A 26,280-nucleotide genomic window follows, 5' to 3' on the forward strand; every position below is an offset into this window, starting at 1 on the left:
TAAAATTATTATTATTATTATTATTATTATTATTATTATTATTATTATTATTATTATTATTATTATTATTATTATTATTATTATTATTATTCGCTTACTGTTTGTAGTTTTGTGCCCTTTTCTTAATAGTAATTGGGAAACGTATTTTAATGAAAGAGATATTATATAAACCCGTCTCGATTACAGCGCAAGCTACATTTGAAAATTCATTTCAAACGGTTCATCGTTTTCCAATGACGTCAAGACAACGTCAATTTGAATATGGACTAAAATATTATGGAAATTTACTCTCTTCCTCCCTTAAGAGCCAAATCTTCGGTAGCACTTGGACACGTGCTCTCCCATTTTTAACTTGGAGTTTTATAACTAACTGATTCATACTAGCTTTGCTATATTGAATAACTTACACTAAAAACACACTGACAGTGTCTGATGAAGCCAGTATGTTCAGTTTGTTGGTGAAACTGTCACACATTTAATATTTTATAAATAAACATTGACTTGCTCAAAGATTTGTATTTTTAGTGGAGTTTATATGCACAGTTTCAACTTCCTATCTAGAGGAGCTCCTGAGATAGTCTATATTTTCATTAATTTTGAATCCTCCTCTCTTCGTTAGGATAATATTTTTAAAAATGGTTTGATGAAAGTGCAGTTCTAGGTTGGTACTATGTTCAAAAGCTGGTTTGAAATGGTTTAGCCATTTTTTCTTTATGTTAGACATTGAGCGTCATTTTCATTTTTTTTCTTCAGTTGATTTTCGTCTGAACCATTTAGTTCATTATATCGTATGAGTTCAACTGAATTCATCCGATTAGGATCAAACTTGATCGTGATAAGACTTGGCCTAACATAAAGTGTGTCCACATAGACACTCCATGATTTAATTCTTCATCAAATGAAAATCTTTCGGAACTTTGTGTTTACATTTGTTTGCCTAGAAGTATATCAACACATAAATTTCATGTGGTATGTGTTCATTACAAGCATTGGATGTGAGTCCCACGTGTTACTTGACAAACATCTATTCGATAATCAAGCTCACTTCACACTCTTCTACGGTCTTCAATTTAAACCTTGCGCACCAATTCCAGTTTATACGGATGAAAGTGCAAGCGTTTGCCTAACACATTGCTAACCGTGCTTGTTGGGGTTTGTAGTCTTCACTAGCTCTGCGCACAAAGCTTTCTCTCACGCGATCAGTAACTGGCTGCGGTACTAGTGGTCTGCCGGAATGCTCTTTTTCCTTATTAGAGATACATCCTTTCTACGAAATCGTTGTACCACTTCATAATTGACTTGTTTGAAGGTGGTTTCACATCAAACTTGTTTCTGAACATATGTTACACACTCTTTGATGAGCGAAATTCCAAAACACACCAGGTTCGTAGCTGTTTGGCGAGTGCCATCTTGAATTTACAGCCTTCTAGCGGAACAAGAAGTGAATGTTAGAACTTGTATGGAAGAAACAAAACTGTTTTGAGTCGATGCATTTCCTGACACCTTATTTTCAAAGATATTGCTAAAAGTTTTCATTTTATAATCAGTCGTAATCACAGAGTGTTTTTGTGGACACGCTGTATAAGCTTGTGAAATATTATATTGGGTAGTCTTTCATTTCCTGAGTTATAACTGGTCAATTTCGGGTCACACTTTCGAAGAAAAAATGAACGGAGCTTATAGACCGTGATTAACTTGGCATGTTTGTAAACCTGCCATGCTACAGAAGCGTGTAAATACATTATGGTTAGTGTTGTCCATAAGAAAAATGTACCTTTTTCAATTCGACCGGGACGACAAATATGGCATATCTTGCTTTCGATCGAGAAGTTTCACGAGTTTCGTGGGCAGCAGCAGAAATGGCAATAACCGGTTTCTTGTGGAGCCGGTTTTCAAAACCGGTTTTTCGTATCAAGGTCTGGAACCGGTTCCCAAGATTCAGTTCCGGAATTAGGTTTTCGGATCCAGGTCTGGAGCCGGTTCTGAAAAGATCCGGATTTCCAAGAACCGGTTCCGTGGTTCCGCCGGAACCGGAACTTTGTGGCCATCCCTACGCTAAACCCGAGCTGCTGGCAGGCTATGAACCGTGTGCTAGATGAAATGGTGGAAGCGACAGATAGGCACCCGGTTCTGGGCGGGGATGGGCAGAAGCAGGTCTGGGCGGGGACGACACAAGCGCGTGGTCTTCTTTGCAGTGTTTTGAAGGTGAATTTTGAACTTTGTGACTCCTTTACGGGTCTTTGGGGGCTTTCGGATCCAGGTCTGAAACCGGTTCCTAAGATCCGGTCCTGGAACAGGGTTTTCAGATCCAGGTCAGCAACCGGTTCCTAAGATCCAGATGTGGAACCGGGTTTTTGGATCCAAGTCTGGAACGGGTTCCTAAGATCCGGTTCTAGAAACGGGTTTTCAGATCCAGGTCTGGAACCAGTTCCTAAAATCCGATTCTGGAACCGGGTTTTCGGATCCAGGTCTGGAACCGGTTCTGAAAACCAGATTTCCAAGAGCCGGTTCCGCCAGAACCGGATCATTGTGGCCATCCCTGGGCAGCACTAGTGATGAGCACAAGTCTTGGTCTTGCAGTTTTTGCAAGAGTTTTGCATGCAAGACCAAGACCAAGACCAGGAATCCTGTTGCAAGACCAAGACCTTACCTGCAAGACCAATACTCTTGCGCAAGAGTCTTTCTCAAGTACCGGCACTACTTGATGTTTTTATAGAATGTAAAAAGGAAGGGGATAGATATTTCTTGGCTTCAGTAAAAATGCTACTGGAGTGAATGTGTTTCCAGTAGTTAGTGCAATCCGTGAGAGTTGATCTACCCTTGTAGCATATAACTGCAATATGCCGTTTTCTAAATTAGTTGTTCGCATTTTCTGTAGATATTGCTCATTTTCACGCCACACTGGTGGCATCTTGCGCTATTTGAGCTTTTTTGGTGGACAAACGCCGTGTGCGTGGATTTTCTCGGTGTTTTTCCGTTTACTTCTACTTTCTTCATTCCACTATTTCAGTCATTTCTCATCATCACTGTCTCCCTTAGCCTTGGTGCATAATCGTGGGACGTCATTTCATTTCAAAGCATATTAGTGGTGTTCTTCTTCCAAAAATAAAGAGAAATGTAGTATTGAACATTGGTAATTCCGTACGCTATAGCTGCCGACTACATGGGTATGGCCTTGGCTCCGAATCTCAAGCATCCGTTGAAAATTTTTAATGTGTGCTCAGAAAATTAATATCGAAATAAATTTTTCACGACATTGACAGAAACTTAGTGCATGTGACCCCAAGTTTGATTTCATGGGCGGATGCTTATACGTTGAATAATTGTTTATCAATATAACTTTTAGCCTCCTTAGGTATACGGCACATCGAGGATTGAGTGATAAAACATTATATTACAACAATAAATCTATATTATAAAATTGAAAGTGACTATATTTGTGACTCAAAATCTCTTGAACCACCCGACCGATCTAGATCAAACTTTCAACATGGAAGGCGTTTGGACCTGGGAGTGTTTTAAAAATTTCACTTTGACGGTAAAACTTAGGAAAGGAATGAAGGGGGAGTTATAAAATAAAAAATAAAACTTAATAGCTCTTGAACCAAACGACCAATCTCGATCAAATTTTTAACATAGATGAGATTCAAGCCTTGAATGTTATTTTGTCAGTTCACTTTGACGGAGCAGCGTAGGGAAGGAGGGAGATATATATGTTAAAAAAATAAAAATATAAGTGATCGTCTTTGTGACTTCATCACTCATGTACCAGCCGATAAATCTCAATCAAATTTTCAACATAGATGAGGTTTGGACTTGGGGTGGTTTTTATCATATGACTTTGACGATGCAGCTTAGGGGAGGGGGAGGAGAGAGATCAAATTCAGCCCCGTAGCTTGGCGGAGGGGAGGAAATATATATAAAAATGATCGAAAATAACGAATATTAGTTTCGAATCCATAGTTTTCGATGTCGATGAGTTGAATACTGACACTTCCGCTACCGTTTACGATCAAATTCAGCCCCGTAACTTGGGGGAGGGGGAGATATATAATAATGATCAAAATGACCAAATATTAGTATCGAATCCATAGTTTCCGGCGTCGCTAAGGTGAAAGATGATATTTCCGATCTCGTTTAAATGCAAATTCAGCACAACTTGGGGCAGGGGAAGGAAGGAGATATATATAAAAATTATCGAAAATGATCATTATCAATTTCGAACTCATGGTTTTCGAGATCACAGAGATGAACAATGACACTTCCAATGCCGTGCCACGCAACGTGGGGAAGGAGATAGATAAGTTTATTGAAAATGACCAATATTAGTGCCGAATCCATAGCTTTCGGGGTCTGTGAGACGAACAGAGACACTTCTGATGCCGTTTAAATCCAAATTCAACACCGCAACTTGGGGAGGAGGAGGGGAGAGAAATATAAAAATCATCGAAAATGATCGATATCAGGGAGCGCTTTAGTAATAGTAAAAGGTGGCTGCCTAACGAAATATATTATTATTTTTTTTTAATTTAAACCAACGAAGTGGGTAATTGATGCTAGTAATCCATATTCACAAGTGAGACTTCAAATAACTTGGAGTTCCATGCCGTTATTTTGTATTTTTAATACAGGTCAAAAGTATTTATGTAAATTGAGTTTACACAAAACACATAGACAGTTGAGTCGTTTTCAGTTTTCACTCAAATTATTCCAAAATATTAAAAGGGTTTGATTATTATTATTATTATTATTATAATTTTCTCTCTCTCCCTTTTTTTTTGGTCAATATTGCTGAACTTATCATCATAATCATCATAGCTATTCTGCTATTATTGGCAGGTTACTTGCTACAACTGAGAAGCTTCGACGTACGGTGGTCCTCAGCTAGTCTCCTGGGTGCCGCGGTGGCTCAGTGGTAGAGTGTTCACATCTGGTGCTTGGGGTCGCGGGTTTGATCCCAGCCCGGCCAAGTGAACTTTGTGGTGCACAAACACCGTGTGCCTGGGTTTCCTTGGGGTTGTCCCACTTGTCTCATTCCACCATTTCATTCATCACTCATCATCACCGTCTTCTTTAGCCTAACCGGCATAATCGTGAGACGTAAAACTCAAAGATTTCATTTTCAGCTAGTCTCTTCGTCTTGACGTAGCAATTTTCTGTTTTAATACCTTCCTTCAACTAGTCTTCTTCGCTCTCTCCTTCTCTTTCCTTCCACAATACTCTCTAGCACATCCCTCATAATACAGTTCCACCTCAGTCAATATCCTAACCAGTTCCTCTTCCTTTTTTTAACAATATCTAAAATTCTTTTTTCCCCTACTGTTAATATTTCTAACACCTCATTCGTTTTCCGTTCAACACTGCTCATTCTCTCCTTTTTTTCCCTCCATGTTCATGTTTCGAAAGCCTGCAATTTTTTCATCGCTTTTGCGTAATGTCAATGTTTCTGCTCCATATAGTACATATTGGGATCAGTAAAACAAAATTTAATTGGAAGTTTGTTTAATACAAGGATTAGCTAGTCGTGGTTGAAAAGAAAAATCTGACCCCTTTAGAGTATAAAAATAATTTTGCAATTCATGGTATTTCAATAATCTGTGCCGTCTTGATTTTCTTTCTTGCGTCTGAGGGGTAGCCTCCCCAGTTTGGGAACCAGAAGAGTGTTGGATCTGTTAAAAAAAAATATAAGAAGATTAGGAAATGTTGTGATTTATCTTATAAGTAGTGAAGCGTGAACACATTAAAAAAAATAAAGGACATCACCTATGTTGTATACTATCATAATACCTACACGAAAGTAAAACTATATTACATTTAGAAACATATATTGTATTTCCGTTACTATTGGCGCATTGTAGAGTTTATTATCTCTTATATCCAGAGTAAAATTTACCTATGAAAAGCATAAGATTTCTTAAATACAAGACTTGCAAGATTCTTGCAAGCAAGACCAAGACCAAGACCAAGACTATATGTGCAAGACCAAGAACAAGATCAAGACCACCCCGGTCTTGTTCTTCGTCTTGCATTTGTTCACCATTAGGCAGCACTAGTTCATTCAAATCTTAGATCTCAAACTCTTTCAGTATTACATAATTCAGAATATAAATTGATAAGTTATTGTACGAACACAATAAAGATAATTTAAACACTTTTAAAGATACAGAACTCATTTCGCAATATACTGCAAATTTACAATACGAGACGAGAAAGAATCTAGACGAGACGATTCTCGAGAATCAAGATGAGACGAAAGAGAATTATTTCGAGAATGAAGATAAGACGATACTTCTACAAAATTTACAATACAAGACAAAAAGAAAAAAAAAACTCCTCTCGTAGACAACATTAATTGTAGTGTTGAAACTTTTAGTTTCTAAGTTATGCACAAAGTTCTATATCAATTCATTGTGCATAACAAAAATATAATAAATACAGGGTTTCCCATTACTGTGTATATGATGTTTGACTGACTGTAGTAACTGTAATTCTGAACAGAAAGTTTCCCTATGGCAACACTGTGTAGCCTGAGAGTGGGACGATGCAAGATAAAGCACCGCCACACTATGCAATACCAGTGCGAGAGTGACTGAACGAAACATTTCCAAACCGCTGGATCGTCGGCATGGGTCTGTGCAGTGGCCAGCTGGATCTTCCGACTTGTACCATCTGACTTTTTCCTATGGGGTATTTTAAAGGACAAAGTGTATCAACATCACATACGCAACTTGGCCGAAGTACTGGAGGCTGGCACAGAAGAGTTTCACAGGATACCCGTACGGGTCTGTCAAGTTGCATGTAAGAATGTTCCTCTTCCTCTTCAGGCATGTATCGATTTCGATGGTGCATTGATGGATCATGCCATGGAGAACAGAGATTAACATTCTTGTAAGGGAAGGTATGAAAGTAATATGTTTATCTTCGATTTTATGTTCAAATGATGTTGTTAGTTTCTTTACCGCAATTTTTCAAACATTATATACAGTAGTTATGGGCCAGCCTATACATTTTAAATAGCAATTACATGTCAGTCTTGGACTAACTAACTAACTAACTCTATGGCCTATGGAACCCGGAGGTTCAACGCCGCGTTCACAAAAGCTCTCCACTGACTTCTATCCTTAGCTAACTGCATCCAGTTTATACTTTGTATTCCAATCTCTGCGAGATCCATCTTAATATTGTCCTCCCATCTGCGCCTGGGTCTTTCTAATGGTCGTTTTCCGATTGGTCTTCCAGTCAAGACTTTGAAAGCGTTTCTACTTTCTTCCATTCTAGCTACATGACCTGCCCACATAAGCCTCCTAGACTTAACGACCCTAACAATGTTGGGTAAACCGTATAAATTATGTAGTTCCTCGTTATGAAGTTTCCGCCATTCCCTATTCCCGTTCTTCTTGGGTCCGAATATTCGTCTCAGGATCTTGTTCTCAAATACTTTCAGTCTATGTTCTTTCCTCAGAGTAAGTGACCATGTTTCGCAGCCATACAGAACAACAGGCATGATTATAGTTTTGTATATTTTAAGCTTCAAATTCCTCGATAGAATTCGCGATGACAAGAGATTTTGAATAGAATAATAACACGAATTCCCTGCTTTTAGTTGGCATTTAATTTCTTCGTGGATATGATTTTCGTCTGTTAATATTGATCCTAGATATTTGAAAGTATCCACTTTATCAAAAAGTATTATTTAATATTTTAACGCATTCATAATTTGCTGTATTACGGTCCCGAAGCACTTCCATGTATTTAGTTTTCTCTGCATTTACTTCTAAACCCATGTCCCTGCAAGCGTTTAATAAGATCTCTGCATTTCTTTCTATTGTTCTCGTATCATTCCCTGTTAAATTTACATCATCAGCATATGCCATAACCTGGTGAATACCGTTCAACTCTAGGCCCTGGTTGCTATCTTTGATTTTCCTAATAGCGTATTCCAGAACAAAGTTAAATAATGATGGCGACAACGCATCTCCTTGTTTCAGGCCATTTTCGACGTGAAAGTTCGTGGACAAAAATTTTCCTACCCGGACTTTACTTTGGGATTCATTTAAACATATCTTAATTAATCTAATTAGCTTTCTCGGTATTCCAAGTTCTGTAAGAACGTTGTATAATGTTTCTCTCCTAACCGAGTCGTACACCTTTCTAAAATCAATAAATAGTTGATGCACCGGGGTCTTGGACAGAAAGAAAAATAACAATTAAATGAAACGCGATTTTTAACTGCTATGCGTATTGGACATATTATAATATATGTAAGTTTCGGTTGAATGACTACACTGGCCGGCTATAGAGATATACTGGCATTTTTTGTACAAGTATAGAGAATTTTTTTGTTTTCATTGTCTTATGTATTTTTGCAATTTATCTTTCTTCTTGTAGAGATGTAGCATATACCAGTCAGCCTTCTCAACATAGGAAATATATAATCTTGTGGAAACAAATTTTAAAAAATTGATATTGATGGACTGGAAATAATAACTAAAACTGTAGAGTATGGTGGCAGAAAACATGGATAGAAGGAAACTACAGGTAATGGACGATAACAAAACACAGAAATCATACGTCAAGAGGAAGAGGTTAGCAGAAGACGGTGGGGCATGAAAGCTTCTCAGTTGCAGCAAGTGACTTAACAATAATCGCAGAATACCTATGATGATGATATGATACAGCATTGTTTCAGATCATCAAATGAGAGCTAGATTCACCGGTGATCTAATATACAAACAACGGCGTTGAAAGCACGTGTGAACCACTTGGCGACAATTGGTTTCTTGTAGAGGCGTTAACCTCAGCACTAATATCAGCCCATTGTTTCCGACATATCGTCTGGATTATCTTTCACTTTTATACTCTACCTGCTTGGCCTTTAGTTTTTAGAGACCATTAGCACCAATATCAGCCGATTGTTTCCGACATATCGTCTGGATTATCTTTGGCTTTTATATTCTACGTGCTTGGCCTTTAGCTTTTAGAGACGATTAGCACTAATATCAGCCAATTGTTTCCGACATATCGTCTGGATTATCTTTGACTTTTATATTCTACGTGCTTGGCCTTTAGCTTTTAGAGACGATTAGCACTAATATCAGCCGATTGTTTCCGACATATCGTCTGGATTATCTTTGACTTTTATATTCTACGTGCTTGGCCTTTAGCTTTTAGTGACTATTAGCACTAATATCAGCCGATTGTTTCCGACATATCGTCTGGATTATCTTTGACTTTTATATTCTACGTGCTTCGGCTTTAGCTTTTAGAGACGATTAGCACTAATATCAGCCAATTGTTTCCGACATATCGTCTGGATTATCTTTGACTTTTATATTCTACGTGCTTAGCCTTTAGCTTTTAGAGACGATTAGCACTAATATCAGCCGATTGTTTCCGACATATCGTCTGGATTATCTTTGACTTTTATATTCTACGTGCTTCGGCTTTAGCTTTTAGAGACCATTAGCACTAATATCAGCCAATGGTTTCCGACATATCGTCTGGATTATCTTTGGCTTTTATATTCTACGTGCTTGGCCTTTAGCTTTTAGAGACGATTAGCACTAATATCAGCCGATTGTTTCCGACATATCGTCTGGATTATCTTTGACTTTTATATTCTACGTGCTTCGGCTTTAGCTTTTAGAGACGATTAGCACTAATATCAGCCAATTGTTTCCGACATATCGTCTGGATTATCTTTGACTTTTATATTCTACGTGCTTGGCCTTTAGCTTTTAGAGACGATTAGCACTTATATCAGCCGATTGTTTCCGACATATCGTCTGGATTATCTTTGGCTTTTATATTCTACGTGCTTGGCCTTTAGCTTTTAGAGACGATTAGCACTAATATCAGCCGATTGTTTCCGACATATCGTCTGGATTATCTTTGACTTTTATACTCTACGTGCATGGCCTTTAGCTTTTAGAGACGATAGTGAATGAATTATGATAATAAAATGAATGAAGAAAGGCAATATATAAATTTCATGGTATTCGGGGAACGAAATTCGAATACGCTACTTATATGTTTTGCGATTACTAGTGAATATCTTAAGACTATATCAGCCAGTCTTTCCGAATCATATTGCGATGATTGAAAATTATAGAATATAATTTTGTTAACATTTATTTGCATGAATACCTCAGATAAAACAGTTTTCTTCCATGATTTAAAAGTAAATATGAAAGACTGGAAACAAGTGCGTCGTAGTAAATGAATACAAAATTATGGTTGAGATTTATATTTCATGTACAAGAACAGAATAATTATATTCTCATTATAGAGATACTTATTCACATAATGTTTAATACTTCTTTCATATAAGACATTCTAACTTCCTATAGCATCAAGAAGTTAGGTCCTTGGTAAAGGTGTGCAAAGTACTAGTATCTTATTTCGAATAACTACCACGAATGCAATGAAATGAAATATTCTCTAACTTCCACAAAATAAAATGTTCACCTTCTTTTCGTTTCCTAGTTCATTATCATAGTTGTTTTCTGGCAATTATTCATTTTCAAAGTTTAAATAGCTTTTTAAGTTTGTATGAATAAAGTAATTAACATCAAGTTGTAAACCTTCACAACTATCATGAGGAAGCAAAAATGTAAATGAGCTTAATTGCTTTAAATACAATGTAAGCATTAATAATTTTGCTCTTATTCTTCCAGACTGTATAATTTTAAAACTTAATTATTTCACAATTTTACGATGCGTGTAAAACATTATCCAGTTTACAATACGGGTTTTGTAATGTTACTTAGCTAATGGAATAAAATACTCTATAATAATTTCTTTCTGCGAGCCAAATTCAAAATTAACATTACATTTATTTCCCTTTTATTACGTATTTTGAAAAATACGTAATTGCATAGCATCACTTCATGTAGATCATTATTTCAGAAGATCTCACGAAACAATATGACTTATTGTTAGTAATCCAAACCATCGAGATTTACGGCTTATCAACCACTTAACTCAGACTAAAAATACATTTACAAGGTGTAACCTCTGTTATATTCACGATTTAAGTTTTCAGGATTTACTATGTTCGTGTTGTAGTGCGTATAAGGATACCATATTCTCATATTCTAATGATGAAGGTTTCTGAACGTTCACAAAAATTAACTTCATTTAATCTCTTTTTACTGTTTTAAACTTGTTTTAAAAATCAGAAATAAAGTCTAATCACCCATGTATAGTCAATTTATGCACAGGAAGCATCTTGTTTACATTATAAGAAGTCACAATGTGGCTTTTGTCAAAGAAATAATAATAAATGTTCGGAGTAAATAAGTATAGTAATGAAGCTATTTTTCACTTATTCTTTTGTATACGACATGTTAACAAAAGGAAAAGGCACGCCCTTCCATTTGGAACATGCCAATGTAACTTGTGAATGACGTGGGAGTAAAGTTACATATAAATTATGTTTTCTTCACAAGACTTCGACTGTCTCTGCTTATTTCATAAAGGATACAGTACGTGAACTGAGCCGCATTTGGACGATGATAGAACGAATGTATAAATCATTAGGTTGCCTCTACCAAGGATTGAAGCCGAGCGGTCCGGTTGGTAGGTAGGCGTTAAGGTAATCCAACTCCTAACTGCGAATTCATCAATTCGAGCAAAACTTACAGTCACCACTTTTCTTTTATATAGACCTGTCATTCTGACTGTATGAAATGAATGGAAATGATAGCGCTTGTTAACTTTATGGATCTGGAGAGCGACGGAAGTTGGCACTCTGTCTCGGATTCAATAGTGCTACCTGCATCTTGGCTTTATACTTCTAATGTGTATTCCTTACTCGCTTCTTACTACACGTTCCAGCGTGTTCAACGAATGGGATTTGCTAAGTGTAATTTTCAAATATAAAATGCGAAAACTTTAATCACTAAATCTGATAATTTAGAATTACTTAGATTGAATTACTACATTAGTTTCGATATTTACTAGAAATTCATTAATAACTGCAGGGTTTCCGAAACTCTACGCAGCAAAAAGAAGTTATAGTAACCTGACGCATCTAGGCTACCGCCGCATGGCGGAATATTTGAAGTATTTCACTGAAATGATACCTATCCTGCGTTGCTTTCTAGCTCGACCACAATTTTGCTTGCTAAAAGCAAGTATCAGTAAAAATGACGTTTGTATCGAAGTAACAGTGACCTATCCAATTTGATCCCAAGATTTGAGAAAGATTTTAATTTTGTAACAGTAACAATAATCTTAAGGTCCTGTATACATCTGTATGCAATTCTCAGGGACTTTGTGGCCACCTTGTATGTTGTAATATAAGAAGCAATAGCATATTAAATAGCCTAAAACTTGTTGATTAATTATTTCTGTTACTTACTTTAGTTAACGTATTTTAGAAATAAACGTAGTTTAAAAATGTAATTGTCAACAAGTATTTCGTGGCAGAAACTGGGTCAAGATTTTATGTAAATTTTTTGAGAAGAGCTTTTATGATTTAATTTGAGTTATGAGCAAGGCCGTTGGCTACGGGGGACGAAACTAAAACAAAGAGTGAAGACAACGTATAATTGAGAGGAACACTGACACAACAAACGTCACATTCTTTCTTTTTATTCGTGTGTTATTTCACGTTTTCATGTCATTAAAAATTAATGTCTACTTTATGTGTAAGTCTCTAGAACAGTTGTATAATAAAAAGAGTACTTGTGACCGTGAACTTATGTGAGTGATATCATCTCAACGTTCCCGTCAAAAAGCAGGCATAACAAAAATTTAGAGCAGTAAAAGGTAATGTCGGATGTGACTTTCTCTGTACTATTCTCAACAGTTCGTTTCTCTCTTGACTTCGCGCGCAAATACTATATCTTCGTCTATGCCAGGCATGTGCAAGTTGGAACAGGGAGTGGGCCAACCACAGAGGACTTACTAGCATCAAGGATCTTATCAGATAATGTACAACATTTTCAGAATTGAATGGCCCTATTCAATTTATAATATCGTTCGTTGTATACTAATTTCTCAAGAACATAAAAACTGTTATAAGGTAACCAAAATATTTACTTACTAAAGAACAACAGAAAAATCTATCTATTCACCATTTTAGTGGAACATGTGACCAGTCTGCCATTGACCAGTGGTACACTCTACACTGGGTGTTCCAAAACGGAGGATATTTACAAGGCGGACATCAGTTATTCAAGAAAGCTTTCAGCTTAGTTTAAGAGATTACGTAAGAAATTAATTTTCAATGACGAGTCAGGGGAGCCGGAGTAAAGCGTTCAGTGTTTCGGGGGCGGCCAGAGGGTTATAGTTACACATGGCTGTTCTATACTATACTATACCGATACCTTATAGAGTATACGTATAATTGAAATTGAAAATGAAATGAAATCTTTCAGTTTTACTTTCCACGGTTATCCCGGCTAGGCTACAAGAGACCGTGATTATAAGAAATGAATGCAATGATGGAATGAATAAAGTGGAGGGAAACAGGAGAACTCCAAGAAAACACACGAATACGGTGTTTGTCCATCACAAAGCCCACTTGGCATATATTAAATTGAATGTTATAATGTGAAAACAAATCGAATCAATTTGTCTGTTTCCACATTGTTTTCTTGTTTTTCACTTTAGAAAATAACTGGAACCCTTAGTGTGATTTGAACTCGGATTGCCTGCTTGCCAGTCACAGAAATTGCCAATACTCTACGCTATCTGAGTTGAGTTGGTTTTGAGTTTAACGTCCCTTGCAGCAGCGAGGCTATATGAGACGTGGACCTACTGATTAACGTGGAATCCGAACCACATGAGCTCCCGCCGGGAATCGAACCCGGGTCTCCTACGCAAAAGGCGCGTACGCTATCCGCTTAGCCATGAAGGAGCGCGTCTACGCTATCTGTGCTAGATGCTTATCTTGTAATGGATCTTGTGGTATTGCCACATCTTCATATCTTTGTCTGGCACTACCGCCGAAACAAGACCTCAGTAGTCAAAGTTTAAATTAATATTATGTTTTCAGCTTATTTTTACATCTAGCATCACCCTCGCTAAGTATGGTCGCATAAGTTTTAGACCGCCTGATGTATGCATATTGTGTATTGTTATTATAATGCTGATGTCAACATTAAAACTCAATCAATCAAGTCATTATAAATTTATGAATTTCTAATCATATATATTTGAGAGGGAGTAACACAAATTTCAATTTCATTCACGAGATAATATCACAACTGATATAACTATAATCATCATCATAGGTATTCTGCCATTATTGACAGATCACTCCATGTTCCACAGTCTTCTGCTAACCTCTTCGTCTTCACGTACGAATTTTCTGTTTTGATATTGTCCATTAATTGTAGTCTCCTTCGCCCCTTCCTATCTTTCCTGCGACCATACCCTCTAAAACGTCCCTTATGATACTGTCCCTTCGTAGTCAATGTCCCAAATAGTTTCTCTTCCTCTTCTTAATAATATCTAAAATTGTTCTTTTCACCCCTACAATTCCTAACATTTTCTCATTCGTTTTCCGCTTGACCAACTAACTCGCTTCATTCTTCTCTACACCCACATTTCGAAAGCTTCCTGTCGTTCCTCATCATTTTTCCGTAACGTAAGTGTTTCTGACCCGTACAGTACAATATTCTAAAGGAAATACTTTATGAGTCTTTTTTCTCAACTATTTATTCAAGGTCCCACATAATAGTATTTTCTTCCTTCTAAAGACTTCTTTTGTCATTCCTATCTTTGCTTTTATTTCACGTTCACACTTCATATCATTACTAATAATACTACGCAGGTATCGAAAACTAGTCACTTATACTATTTTCTCCCCCTACTACTCCTATATTTGACAACGACCCCTTTGTTCCAATCATCATCACTTTTGTCTTTCTAACCCTTATTTTCATCTTATATTCTTCACAGACCTACCTCAAGTTCTCAAACATCGTACTGACTTTCTCTTCAGGTTCTGCAACAAGCTCCATATCATCTCTAAATCCTAAATAAGATTTGTGTTTTATTATAATAAACCATGTGCGTACCCACCGGGGATCTACCGAGTCCGGATCCCCCGAACTTGATAACTCGACATGTATATTTGATCACTTTCTTAATAAAACTATACTTGTTTAGCAGAAAAATAGTTGGTGTAGCCTGAAAATCTTGATATTATACTTGATTTGAACTCTTTCTTTTCTTATAAAGCAATCTAGTTCCATGATTTTGCTGAGAACGTAGGTGGCAATAATTGACAATTATTTATCATATAATAAATACCTCAAATGCCTCTACGGGTCTGGTGGTGTCCATATAAGGTTCACATGAACTTTACAGAAATTACCGTCAAAGTTAGCAAAGAATTGGACATACAGGAGGTGATTGCACGAAAGATTCTGCGGAAATACTTCCTTTTTGTCCATACCAATTGTAGTCCCTAAACTCAACCAACGAAGTGAAGTGGTTTTCTTTCTGGGAAAGTTTGGAAACTAATTGAAACTGATAGTTTCATCTAAGTATTAGTCTTCGACGTTGGTGATATCTTCTACCTTCTGGTAGCGTGGAAAAGCATAATAGTTTGATCCGTGGGACGAAAAGTTCACAAACTTTTGAGAAAAAAGTGTGAATCTTTCATCATGAATTTGTTTTGTACTATATCCCGTGAGCAGGTTTCCTCCTTGTTTAATGGAGAAATAATCACTAGGAATTTGTTCATAGATATGTTACCATTATTGATTCTTCCACAACCTGAACAGAACATTCAGATTTAATATTCCAACAGATGGTTCCTAATATGTTTCAATAAGTATGCAAACAACTGGACTATAGATTCAATATGTGTTCACTAAGAAAGGAGCCCCATATTAAATACCATGGATTCGAAAAAGAATTCTAATGTTGTGAATGAAACCTTTTGAATTTTTCTTTCTATTGACACCACCTTTATACTCTATATGTGATTGTCATTAAACGTAAGTCAGTATTTCTTATTGGAAAGATCACTTGTAATAATCCTGTCAGTACAGACGTTTACAAAACATGGAGAAACATTACTCTAAAGCATTAGCCTATCAATTGCACAATTACAGAGTTAAGTTTAATATACGAGGCGCATCCAGAAAGTAAGTTTCCTATAGCTAGGAAACCGTATGTTGCGCGAAGCGACTGCATGTACGTGAGAGAGTAAGGTCTTAACATGGCGCATGCTCCAGCAGAACTTCCCTAATTCTCTCAGTAGAGTTGTGGCAGTGATTGAAGTTTGGCGTTCCTATTTCAGCTCCCGCCGCGTGTGAAGTGCGAGCAGTGATAAAGTTTTTGAATGCACAGGGCATAGCACCGATTGAAATCCATCGTCAGCTGTATCGTTGCAAAAATGTCAATGCTGACTCTGTGCGCCTTGCTTTGTGCTCTAGGGTCAGATGCTTCAACAGGCACTCCGTGAGAGTGGTGTGCAATAAGGAGCGGAAAATCTTTAGGAACTGCTTGCTCATGCTGCATTGGTGCTATGCCCTGTGCATTCAAAAACTTTATCACTGCTCGCACTTCACATGTGGCGGGAGCTGGAATAGGAACGTCCATCTTCAACCACTGCCACGATGCTACTGAGAGCAGTAGGGAAGTTCCGCTAGTGCATGTTCCATGCTAGGACGTTACTCTCTCACGTACACGTGGTCGCTTCGCGCAACATACCGTTTCCTAGCTATGGAACCCGTGGAAAACTTATTTTCTGGATGCGCCTCGTAATATATAAAAATAAACTGCAAAGCTCAGGGTTTTACGGAAAAATTGCTAATGTTGAGATGAATGTGTTGTAGAAAGTTTGAAATAACTTGAAAGAATTTAAATATTGAAAGTTCATATTTATAAGATTGGTCATAACATGGGAACAATAAAAGCGCTCAGTAAAATATGAAAACGCGCTTAATATGAATTCTAGGTTAATGGGTGAAATTAGTAAAAGCTTCTTGAAGAAACTATGACAAAATGTGTAAGTTAATAACTGGGGCACTGTTCTGAAATAATTATGTGAAGAACTTTTTAAATATATTTTAAAAATAATAAGCATGATTTCCCTTAATACACTTAAGAAACGTTAGCCAGATTAATCTAAATATGATGTAACTAATATTAAGTAAGTTAAATTAAACCCCAATCAATATTACCCTGAAAGCAATGTGGTCGCTCACACGTTTTTGTTATGGTCAACAAATTAATTTCCCCGTCACCCTTTGCCTAAAGGGCATAACCATATGACATGAAACTGAAAGAAAGAAATTTAGTTCCATTAGTTTTTCTTTCTATATTGATCTCTAAACAAAAGTTCGATGTTTTTAGTTTAATTTAGATTCCAGGGGAGCACGGTGCTCAGTTGTAGAGGGCTTACCTCTGGTGCGTGGTGTCCATGGTTTGGTCCCCGGGCAAATAAGTTTGTGGTGGACAACATAGTGCTGTGGGTTTTTTCGGGGTACTCCCGTTGCCTCCCACTTTCTCATTTTACCAATTCTTTCATCATCATTCAGTTGCTTTAATCATCATCCGCCTTATGCAGAGTCGTTTCGACTAGCGTCATACTAAACGCTTGACTACTGCAGCAAACATATGTTAGTAGGACTCTTTAGTATGGCACTAATCACACTTCAGAACTTCTCTGCATAAGGCCCCGTTTCCCTTAGCTTAGCAGGTATAATCGTTGGACTTTAAACTCAAAGATTTATTTTAATTAGATATCAAATTACCTTGCGCTATATTAGCACAGAAAATTCTGTAAGACACCGAAAATCGATCTCAAATCCACACGCATCAAAGATACATATGCGATCTATTTTGTTATACGTTTGTACAAATAAATAACTAAACGAAGACTACAAGCGCAAATATGCCCAATTTTATTTTAAGGTTACGAAAAAGCTCAGTAATTTAATATTTGCTTCGTTTCTTAACAACTGAGAATCTTTTACTCTAAATATGAATTAATAGTAGTAACATAGTCGATTTTTATACATATCGATCGTTTTATTAAAATCAAATAAGTGATGTTGGACCTCATTCCATAGCAACCTTCCCAAAAAATCAGAGCACAAACAACTTAAAACATACAAATATTAATTATTACTGCTTGCTATGTCTGTTACCGCAGACACAGTTTTTGCATTGAGTTGACGCAAATATAATCTCATGCAAATGTATAACCGAATGTAATCTCATGTCATATTCTGAACGGCAATGAAATACGAGTAATTCCATTCTTCGTAGTCATTCTGTGTGCATGTGAATTAGAACTTGAGTAACTACAGAAAAGCCAGAAAAGAAAGGATAAGAAGACAAGAAAAAGTAAAAGAAAGATGTTGGAACAACTTCCTGGATTTGATATATGTGCTAAAAATGCACTGCTTTTCCCTTAAACGTTTTATAATAATCAGAATAAGTACTAACAAGTAAATATGATGTTATGTATGTTTCTGTTGCATAACAGAAAGCTGTCAGTAATAATAAGTGATTGAGCCTGAAGTAAAATTCAAATTCACATTTTGATCTTCCTTATGAGAATTAGCATAAACAAGAGTTTTGATATGGAAGTTTATTTCAACAGGAAACTGAATATTATTCTTGAGAAAATAGAAACTCTCAGATTTTTCTAGTGATAAATAATAACGTATGGTATATATAAATTAACATTACTTCCTTTTGAAAATTATGTAGTGCTAAGCTATATTTTCGGGTTAAGTTCCAAAGTTGGGCGTCCGTTTCCAGCAAAATTTTTAAAATTTACAGGAAAGATATGGATAGTTTGATCGTTTGTGTGCATGGTAATATATGAGAGTCTCGAAAAATCTGTTTATTTGTTATATATAAGCGGCTATAAACATAGGACTATACGGCAAGCGGAGGGAACAACTTGGCGCAAGGTAATCGAACAGTTGCATTGTTGGGAAGAAAGAGCATTTATGTTATCAACATGGCGAATGTACAAGGGCAATGAACTAACAGTTTTAACATTTGTGAAGCAATACGTTGATAACGAGCAAAATCTTTTAAAAGTTTGCGAAAAGCACGTATTAGTGAACCTAATAACAAATTGCAGAAAGTGTGGAAGTGAGATAAAGGCGAAAAACCGTGGCAAAAGCGGTCGCCCAACTTCGGAATAAATGCCGTAGTTTCTCGTTATTCATATTTATGCACACAAGATTCATAATAGAAACTAGCTAAATTCTTGGCACACATATTACAATTTAAATATTCGTATATTAAGATATTAATATTTTCTTTTTGAGCAGCGTGATGAAAGCAAGCTGGTTAAGTAGTAGAACGCTCACCTTTGGTGTATGGGATCCGGTTTTCGATTCTCGGCGAAGCACTTTTGTGGTTCACAACATCCTGTCTGTAGGATTTCTCACGGTACTCTTATTTCCTCCAACATACTGATTCCACCTATTCTTCCATCATCATGCATTTGCTTTAATTATTATTCTTCCTGAGCCGAAAGGGCATAAAATAATATAAATTGACAATAAATTGAAATATTTTATCTCATTTCGTTCAAGCAGCGTGACGAAGTCGAATACTATAAGATTTAACATAACATATTTCAGAAATGAAATGAAAATTTGATAGTAAATCTTCCTTTTGAAAATCATACTTTCTCTTTGCAGTATAACTAATATTAGAGTATAAGGAAACGTGTTTGTTGGGGTACCTCGAGGATAATAATGGTTATGCTAGTTAGTTCATGTTGGTTATACTGGAAATGTTCTTCAAATGCTTTCGGAAATGTGTATTTTCAAGAAGTTTATTTGAATCATCAATCAATTGCATTAAGAGAAGTTGACTGATCCTTCTTTCTTTCAGTTAAATCAACTCTCACTAATGCGTGTGGCAACTATATTTATATATGATGTTTAAAAGACGAGTCAAGGCGGCGAAGTGATGTAAATTTACCTTCTTAAAAACATATTTCAGAAGAAAATACTGTTCTCATGTAATCTTTTCACTTTCACTTAGTAGTTGACAATGATTTTTAGCGCATAGGAAATGGGTTATACTTGCAGATTTTTGCGATTTATTATATACTGAAACGCTCCATCCTAAAGCGTAAATGTTGTTCACTAATATCAACAATAAATTGTACATGATCCTTTGGGCTCCGGTGGTTAATATGTGTGCCTTCTATGCGCAGATCCCAGATGAAAATAGACTACTTGACTGGCTAGAAACTCAAGTACTGGTTTGGATACCATTTTAAGCAATAGAAAAATGGTTCTCGTGACTGAACACTTAGCTCTCGCGCTTTCCGTATTTGGAACAGTATATATAAATTCGATTTTCATTGCAACCACATGTAGTTCGGATTATACGTTACATTGTTGGTCTACGTTTAATATAATTCGGATTATACGTTACGTTGTTAGTCTTACGTTTAATATAATTCGGATTATATGTTAAGTTGTAGGTCTACATTTAATATAATTCGGATTATACGTTACGTTATGGGTATACGTTTAATTTAATTCGAATTATATGTTACGTTTTAGGTCTACGTTTAATATAATTCGAATCACACGTTAAGTTGTAGGTCTACGTTTAATATAATTCGGATTATACGTCAAGTTGTACTTTTACGTTTAATATAATTCGGAACGTATATACGGTATAGATCTACATTTACTACAATCTTGGTGGTGAAAAGAAACATTAAACTTCCGATAATCAAGTAACTACACATACTTAATACAATAATAGTATATAAATTAATAAATATCATAATAAATAAATAAATAAATAGTTGCTTGTGATTCTGATATGTGCGTTATGTGTATTTGTAATAATAGTAAATATACAATAGTATTGTTATTAATATAGCAATTCATTTTGTTAAAAAAATAGAATGTATTTGTGATTATTCTCTGTGTGCTTATATAAAAAGTTAACCGTAGCAATCGAGATTTTCCGGCCGTTTTCACAATTAATATACATACTATGTACATGCACAATATACGTACAATTAACAAATTTCTTATTGCATATACTGAATAAATAAACATAGGAATAAAGAATGTACAGACAGTCCTGCAGGAAACTAAAACTTTTAAGCTGAAACTATTGAGTTTATTAACACAAAACTTTGTGTGTACTTACGATGAGACTCAAACTTTTCCTGCTTGTTAAGATGCGTCGCCTAACCTTCAGAACTGCACCATTCACGTTCAAACACTGTTGTAATCTTTTTTTTCTCTAAAATGGAGAATTGTTTGGTGATGGAGCTCCTTCGGGATATTCAGAATCACATCAACTTGTACCGTCTTTCAGGTCGTTCAAATTAGCTTTGTGTTTGTGTACACGGCTCGGCCTTACATAATTTCTATAGCCAATAATCACAAGGTGCTCAGTTCGGTTGCCTTACAGGGTAAGGCATTGGCTCCCAATCGGAGTGTCGTGACACACTGATGTGTCACACATACCCATAGGGCTTATCGTGAAATTTTAAAATTTAAAAACCAGGAAGTATATAATAATTAGTCAAAATAAATTTTGAGAGAGGCTGTACTAGTTAACGCCTCCAGCTGCAGCAACAATGCTAAGAACTACCTAGTGTGACTACCTCATAGAAACTCAGTCTTACACTACTATAATTTATATTATTATGATTTGTAAAAGATCAGGTAAATGTGTCGTGATTTTGTTGGCGTATAGTAAAATGTGTCGTTAGTCAAAAAAGGTTGGGAACTACTGTGTTAAGGTGTTGGTTCTCTTCAGATAACCCATCTCTCCTGAGATTGTTCGCTTAGAAGCATCGAACCTCCAAGGGAGATTGTGGTGATGCCCCATCTTGTTGCATGTGGAAGTCATTGATTATGCCTAACATGCTAGATCCGACACAAGGAATGTCTGTAACATATTCAGATAGATGTCACCATTTATCTTATCTCCCTCGAAGAAGAAAAAGACCAGTAATGTGGTCCATTAAAACCACGCACCGTACGTTGATTTTGGGACTACCCAGTATATGAACATCAAACTAATGGATTTTTATCCCCTTAAATTCGGCAGTTGTGCCTGTTTACTTTTCCCGAAACATAAAACTTGGCCTCATCTGAGAACAAAATTGCTGCAGAAGGTTACTATCACCTTGTAAACAGGTAAAAATTGATTCACGAAATTTCATTTCCATATTAAAGTCTCCTCTATTAGTATAGTACAAATTTTAACTTATCGAGTCCGACCTTCAACTTCTTGCGCACGACCTTGTATAACGTTGACCTGTGCATTTTTACTTACGAGGATCTGTATTTAAGAGGCATAATTGGAGTCTTATGTTCTCTTGTTCTGTCTGAATCACAAATTCACTCATTCCTGACCATTAATTTTGTGGCAAATCTCACACGCTAAAGCCTTAAACTTTTAATCTTGATACTTTTTTCGGCTACAGTGATTCACGTATTTTTATGAAAGTGGAGTAATTTGTTTAAAAAAGCTCAAGGAATGTCTGATATATTCCAAAATTCATCCAAAGAACTCTTCCATTTTCCCAAGGTGATGAGACAGAGGAAAACTTACGGAAATATCTTCCAGTTTTTCTTCAGAAGCTGACTCTTTGAAAACGATTGAAAGCTGTTAACTTATATTTAATAGGGAGTTCATACACGAAGTTTCATCTGCCTAACTTTAAATGCTAATAAGATATATATATATATATATATATATATATATATATATATATATATATATATATATATATATATTTGGCGTAGAGATGGAGGTCTATAAGTAGAAGTGATTCATCACGTGTGTCTCAGATTAGGTGAAAGCATTAATGCAGATCGTTACAGTACCAAACTCCAAGAAATTTACCGCCAACTTGTCTGAAAGTATCCAGCAATGGACAACAGATGCAGTGTCATCATGTTTAATAGCAATGCTCTTCTTTTTCAACCACAATTTTCCCTCGTTATCTCTCGCACTGATTACCATTTATTTCGGCATTTTGGTCACTTCTTGGGAGAGAAGACCTTCCCTGACGATTGAGCGCTGCAGCTTGCAATTGAGGACTTTTCTTATGTTAGACTTCCTTCACCACGGATTACAATTGTTGGATAAGCGATCTTAAAACCGTACAGTGATTATTGTGTTTAAACAAATATTGCATTTTTCATTTTTCTCATCTTTAGAACTGACGTTTCTGGGGCAGAAATTTGATTCACAGCAACCTAATATTGATTTAGATGCTGAACCAATGAATTCATATACCGAAAAAACTATTAATCCTTGCGTCTTGCTGTGTAGAGTGTCCATAAAAGTAATGAAGCTGGTTGCCTACTTTCAAAAATCAAATGTACTAGGGTTAATGAAAATGATAGTTTGGAAATTCGCCGTTATATCTTATTTGTCTACCACTCAGATGTCCTGTTTTATCCTTCACAAAAACTAACAACGATAGAATCACAAAAGAAAATAATTTATTTGTTGAAACTACATCAGATTCAGCAAACTAAACTGATCCTGGCAAACAAAATGTTTTATTACTTTTTTAAAAATAAAAAAATAACAGTCTAGAACATTATCTTTGTTGATGTGATAAAACATTTCTGTCTGTGTAAATTCAATATTGTACTGGATTGCAACCATTTTCACTCATTAAATAATACCGACTCTAGTTAAACAAAGCTGATAGTATCATAAAATGAAAAAATGATTGAAACAAGTGTGGTCTCATTACGATCTACCACAGCAGACATTGATAAAAGTGTTTCTTCATTATTATACCCTTAATAGTTTAACACAATAATTTTAGCTACCCTTAATGAAACCGTTATTATAACTTACAAAGAATTTTATATTTAAACTTATTGAGAAGAGATAACGGTGTGTTTATAGCAATATAGTCCACCAGTATAAATTATGAGAGTAGGCGATTGGCTTTGTTACTCTATGAACATTTTACATAGAATTAATTTGTGCTTATTGAAAAAGATTATGGGAAATTGTCTCACTCTAGTTATTTTATTTTCAGGATCTCTTGCTTCTTTTGGCTCTATCTGCAGCGAAGGGCCAATACTCTTATCCAACACCTGATAAACCATTTGGCCCTGACAATACGTACCTACCACCTCCAACAAATACTCTAGGTGGGGACGAAGGAGGAGGAATACGACCATGTCCTACATGTGAACCTATCCGCCCGACAACTCCATGTCCCACATGTACCGAACAAGGAGGTGTAATTGGAGGGCTTCCACCGGACGATGGGATTTCTGGAGGAATAATTGGAGGAGGTATTGCTGAAGGTGGAATTTCTGGAGGTGGTGGTGGTGAAGAAGAGGTATGTTAAGTTGTACATGTTTAAGAAACTCTTATTCTGAGTCTCAAGCAGTTGCATTAATGTTTCTCGAAATTTCTGCCTCAGAAGTCCGTATAAAATACTTAAAAACTTTAGGCATTGAATTTTGATATGGTTTGAGTATAAGAATCTATTTTGTATTTTACATATTATCATTTCAACCGTACTACACTATTCTATAATAAAATTAATTAAAATAACAATCCAAATCAAACTTTTTATTTTAACCAGTGTACCAACAACAATTAAGACATTCAATTAACATTAAACACTGCTTTGCGTCCTAGCTGCTCCAATGGATAATGCACGCACATTTGGTGCACGTGGTCCAGAGCTCCATTTTCGATCACAGAGCATTGAGCACATTACTTGATTTGGTTAGAATCGTAAAGTGTAGGTACGCCTCATATGCCCTCGATACTGAAGACAGATGCCGAATTTCAATAAACAACAAGATTATCGAACAGTATCTGAAATACTTTCAGTGAGAAAGATGTACCTATTATGCACGTAAATGCTTGAATTAACAGGAATAGATATAATTTGTTTATGTGCAAAGGCTTCTCTAAATTACATGTTATTAGATATATCAGGCATACGAAGTAGGTCCCTTACTAGAACATCATATAGGCAAAGGCCAATCGCGAAATACTTGAAAATTAGCCAAGTGCAACACACTTTGAATAAAGATGTTTAAAGATGTGCACTAGTAAGCTAATATTGGTTTATAATAAACACATAGGAGGGGTTGATTTAATAGATTCTTTACTATCTGTATACAGAGCACAACTTTTATACCGAAAACGAACCTGGAACAAAGGATTCCTTCCTAGGACATTCTAAATAAATACCAATTCAAAGCTACAGTTGAAGAATGCCTTGTTTCGTATAGGAAGTCCAATACTTGAAAACGAGCTGGACGTCAGAATAGGGAACCTGAAGAACAATTAGGAGCCAGAAGGTGTACGAAAGGACCAGTACCTGTGGCATATGTAAAATTGGACGAGATGGGCCATTGGCCACAAGTTTCTGATGAAAGACAGAAATAAAAAGACTTAATTGATGTGCAAAACCATTGGTAAATTGCGGGAAGTATTAGTTCATCTACATTTGAAGAAGCAACATTTTTTGTTCGTATTCACACCAAGTAAATCAAACTAGTGTGTCAAGTAAATATGTACTGGCAATACACAGATGGATATTATGTCTTGTTTGGCACAAACTAAGGTCATTTACTTTTAAATAGATGTGACTACTTCCGTTCAACAAAACATATTTACTTCATGGATAATATAATGTAACAAAAGTAGTGTTTACTATACGTACTAGCATGCACATGTTGTCTCATAATGGCACATTTTGGAAACCCATATTCAAGTGACTGTTGGTGTTTAACACTAACGTACTATTAATTTAAATTTAAAATATTATAAAAATAAAAAAAATACATTCAAATTTAGTCATTCATGTCATAGACAGCTATAATTATATACTTTAATTTTATTCATATAGTGAAGCTTAAGTAATATTTATAATGATCAGTACGTTATTTCATTCTAGAACAGCGCTGTCCAAACGGCGGCCCGCGGGCCGCATGCGGCCCGCCAAACCGTTTCCTACGGCCCACAAAGCGTTCACGATTTACGATTTTTATTACTGATAGTATTTTCATTTATGTTTATTCATTCGTTTAATGTTTCCACTCTTCTTTCGAAATAACGCATCCATTTAGCGCTGCTATACAATAAAAAGGGCGCGGGCATCCACGGCAACAGCTTTCCCTAAAAACTGTGAGTTTGGTCGGAAAAAAGTGTCAATGTTTGATAGTACTTATTTATGTGAAAGTGCATTTACCACCATGAAAATTGTGAAGAATCGCTTCAGAAACCGCCTTGGATTTTTTTTTTTTTTTTTTTTACATCTCCTGCGGCTCGCAACAATAGGAGTGGATGTAGATATCC

The 26,280-nt window shown here is 36.0% G+C and overlaps 1 protein-coding gene across 1 annotated transcript in view; it reads left to right on the plus strand.

The window, feature by feature from the left end:
* Positions 1-26,280, plus strand: part of LOC145660630 (uncharacterized) — a 47,911-nt gene that overhangs the window by 11,687 nt on the left and 9,944 nt on the right. The window contains exon 2 of the mRNA XM_081725911.1: positions 23,993-24,301. Coding sequence (XP_081582037.1) covers positions 23,993-24,301 — 309 coding nt within the window. The remainder of the gene's footprint in view (positions 1-23,992; positions 24,302-26,280) is intronic.

Source organism: Thermobia domestica, chromosome 9 (assembly GCF_964235325.1).
Source record: "Thermobia domestica chromosome 9, izTheDome1.hap1.1, whole genome shotgun sequence".
Classification (NCBI taxonomy): domain Eukaryota; kingdom Metazoa; phylum Arthropoda; class Insecta; order Zygentoma; family Lepismatidae; genus Thermobia; species Thermobia domestica.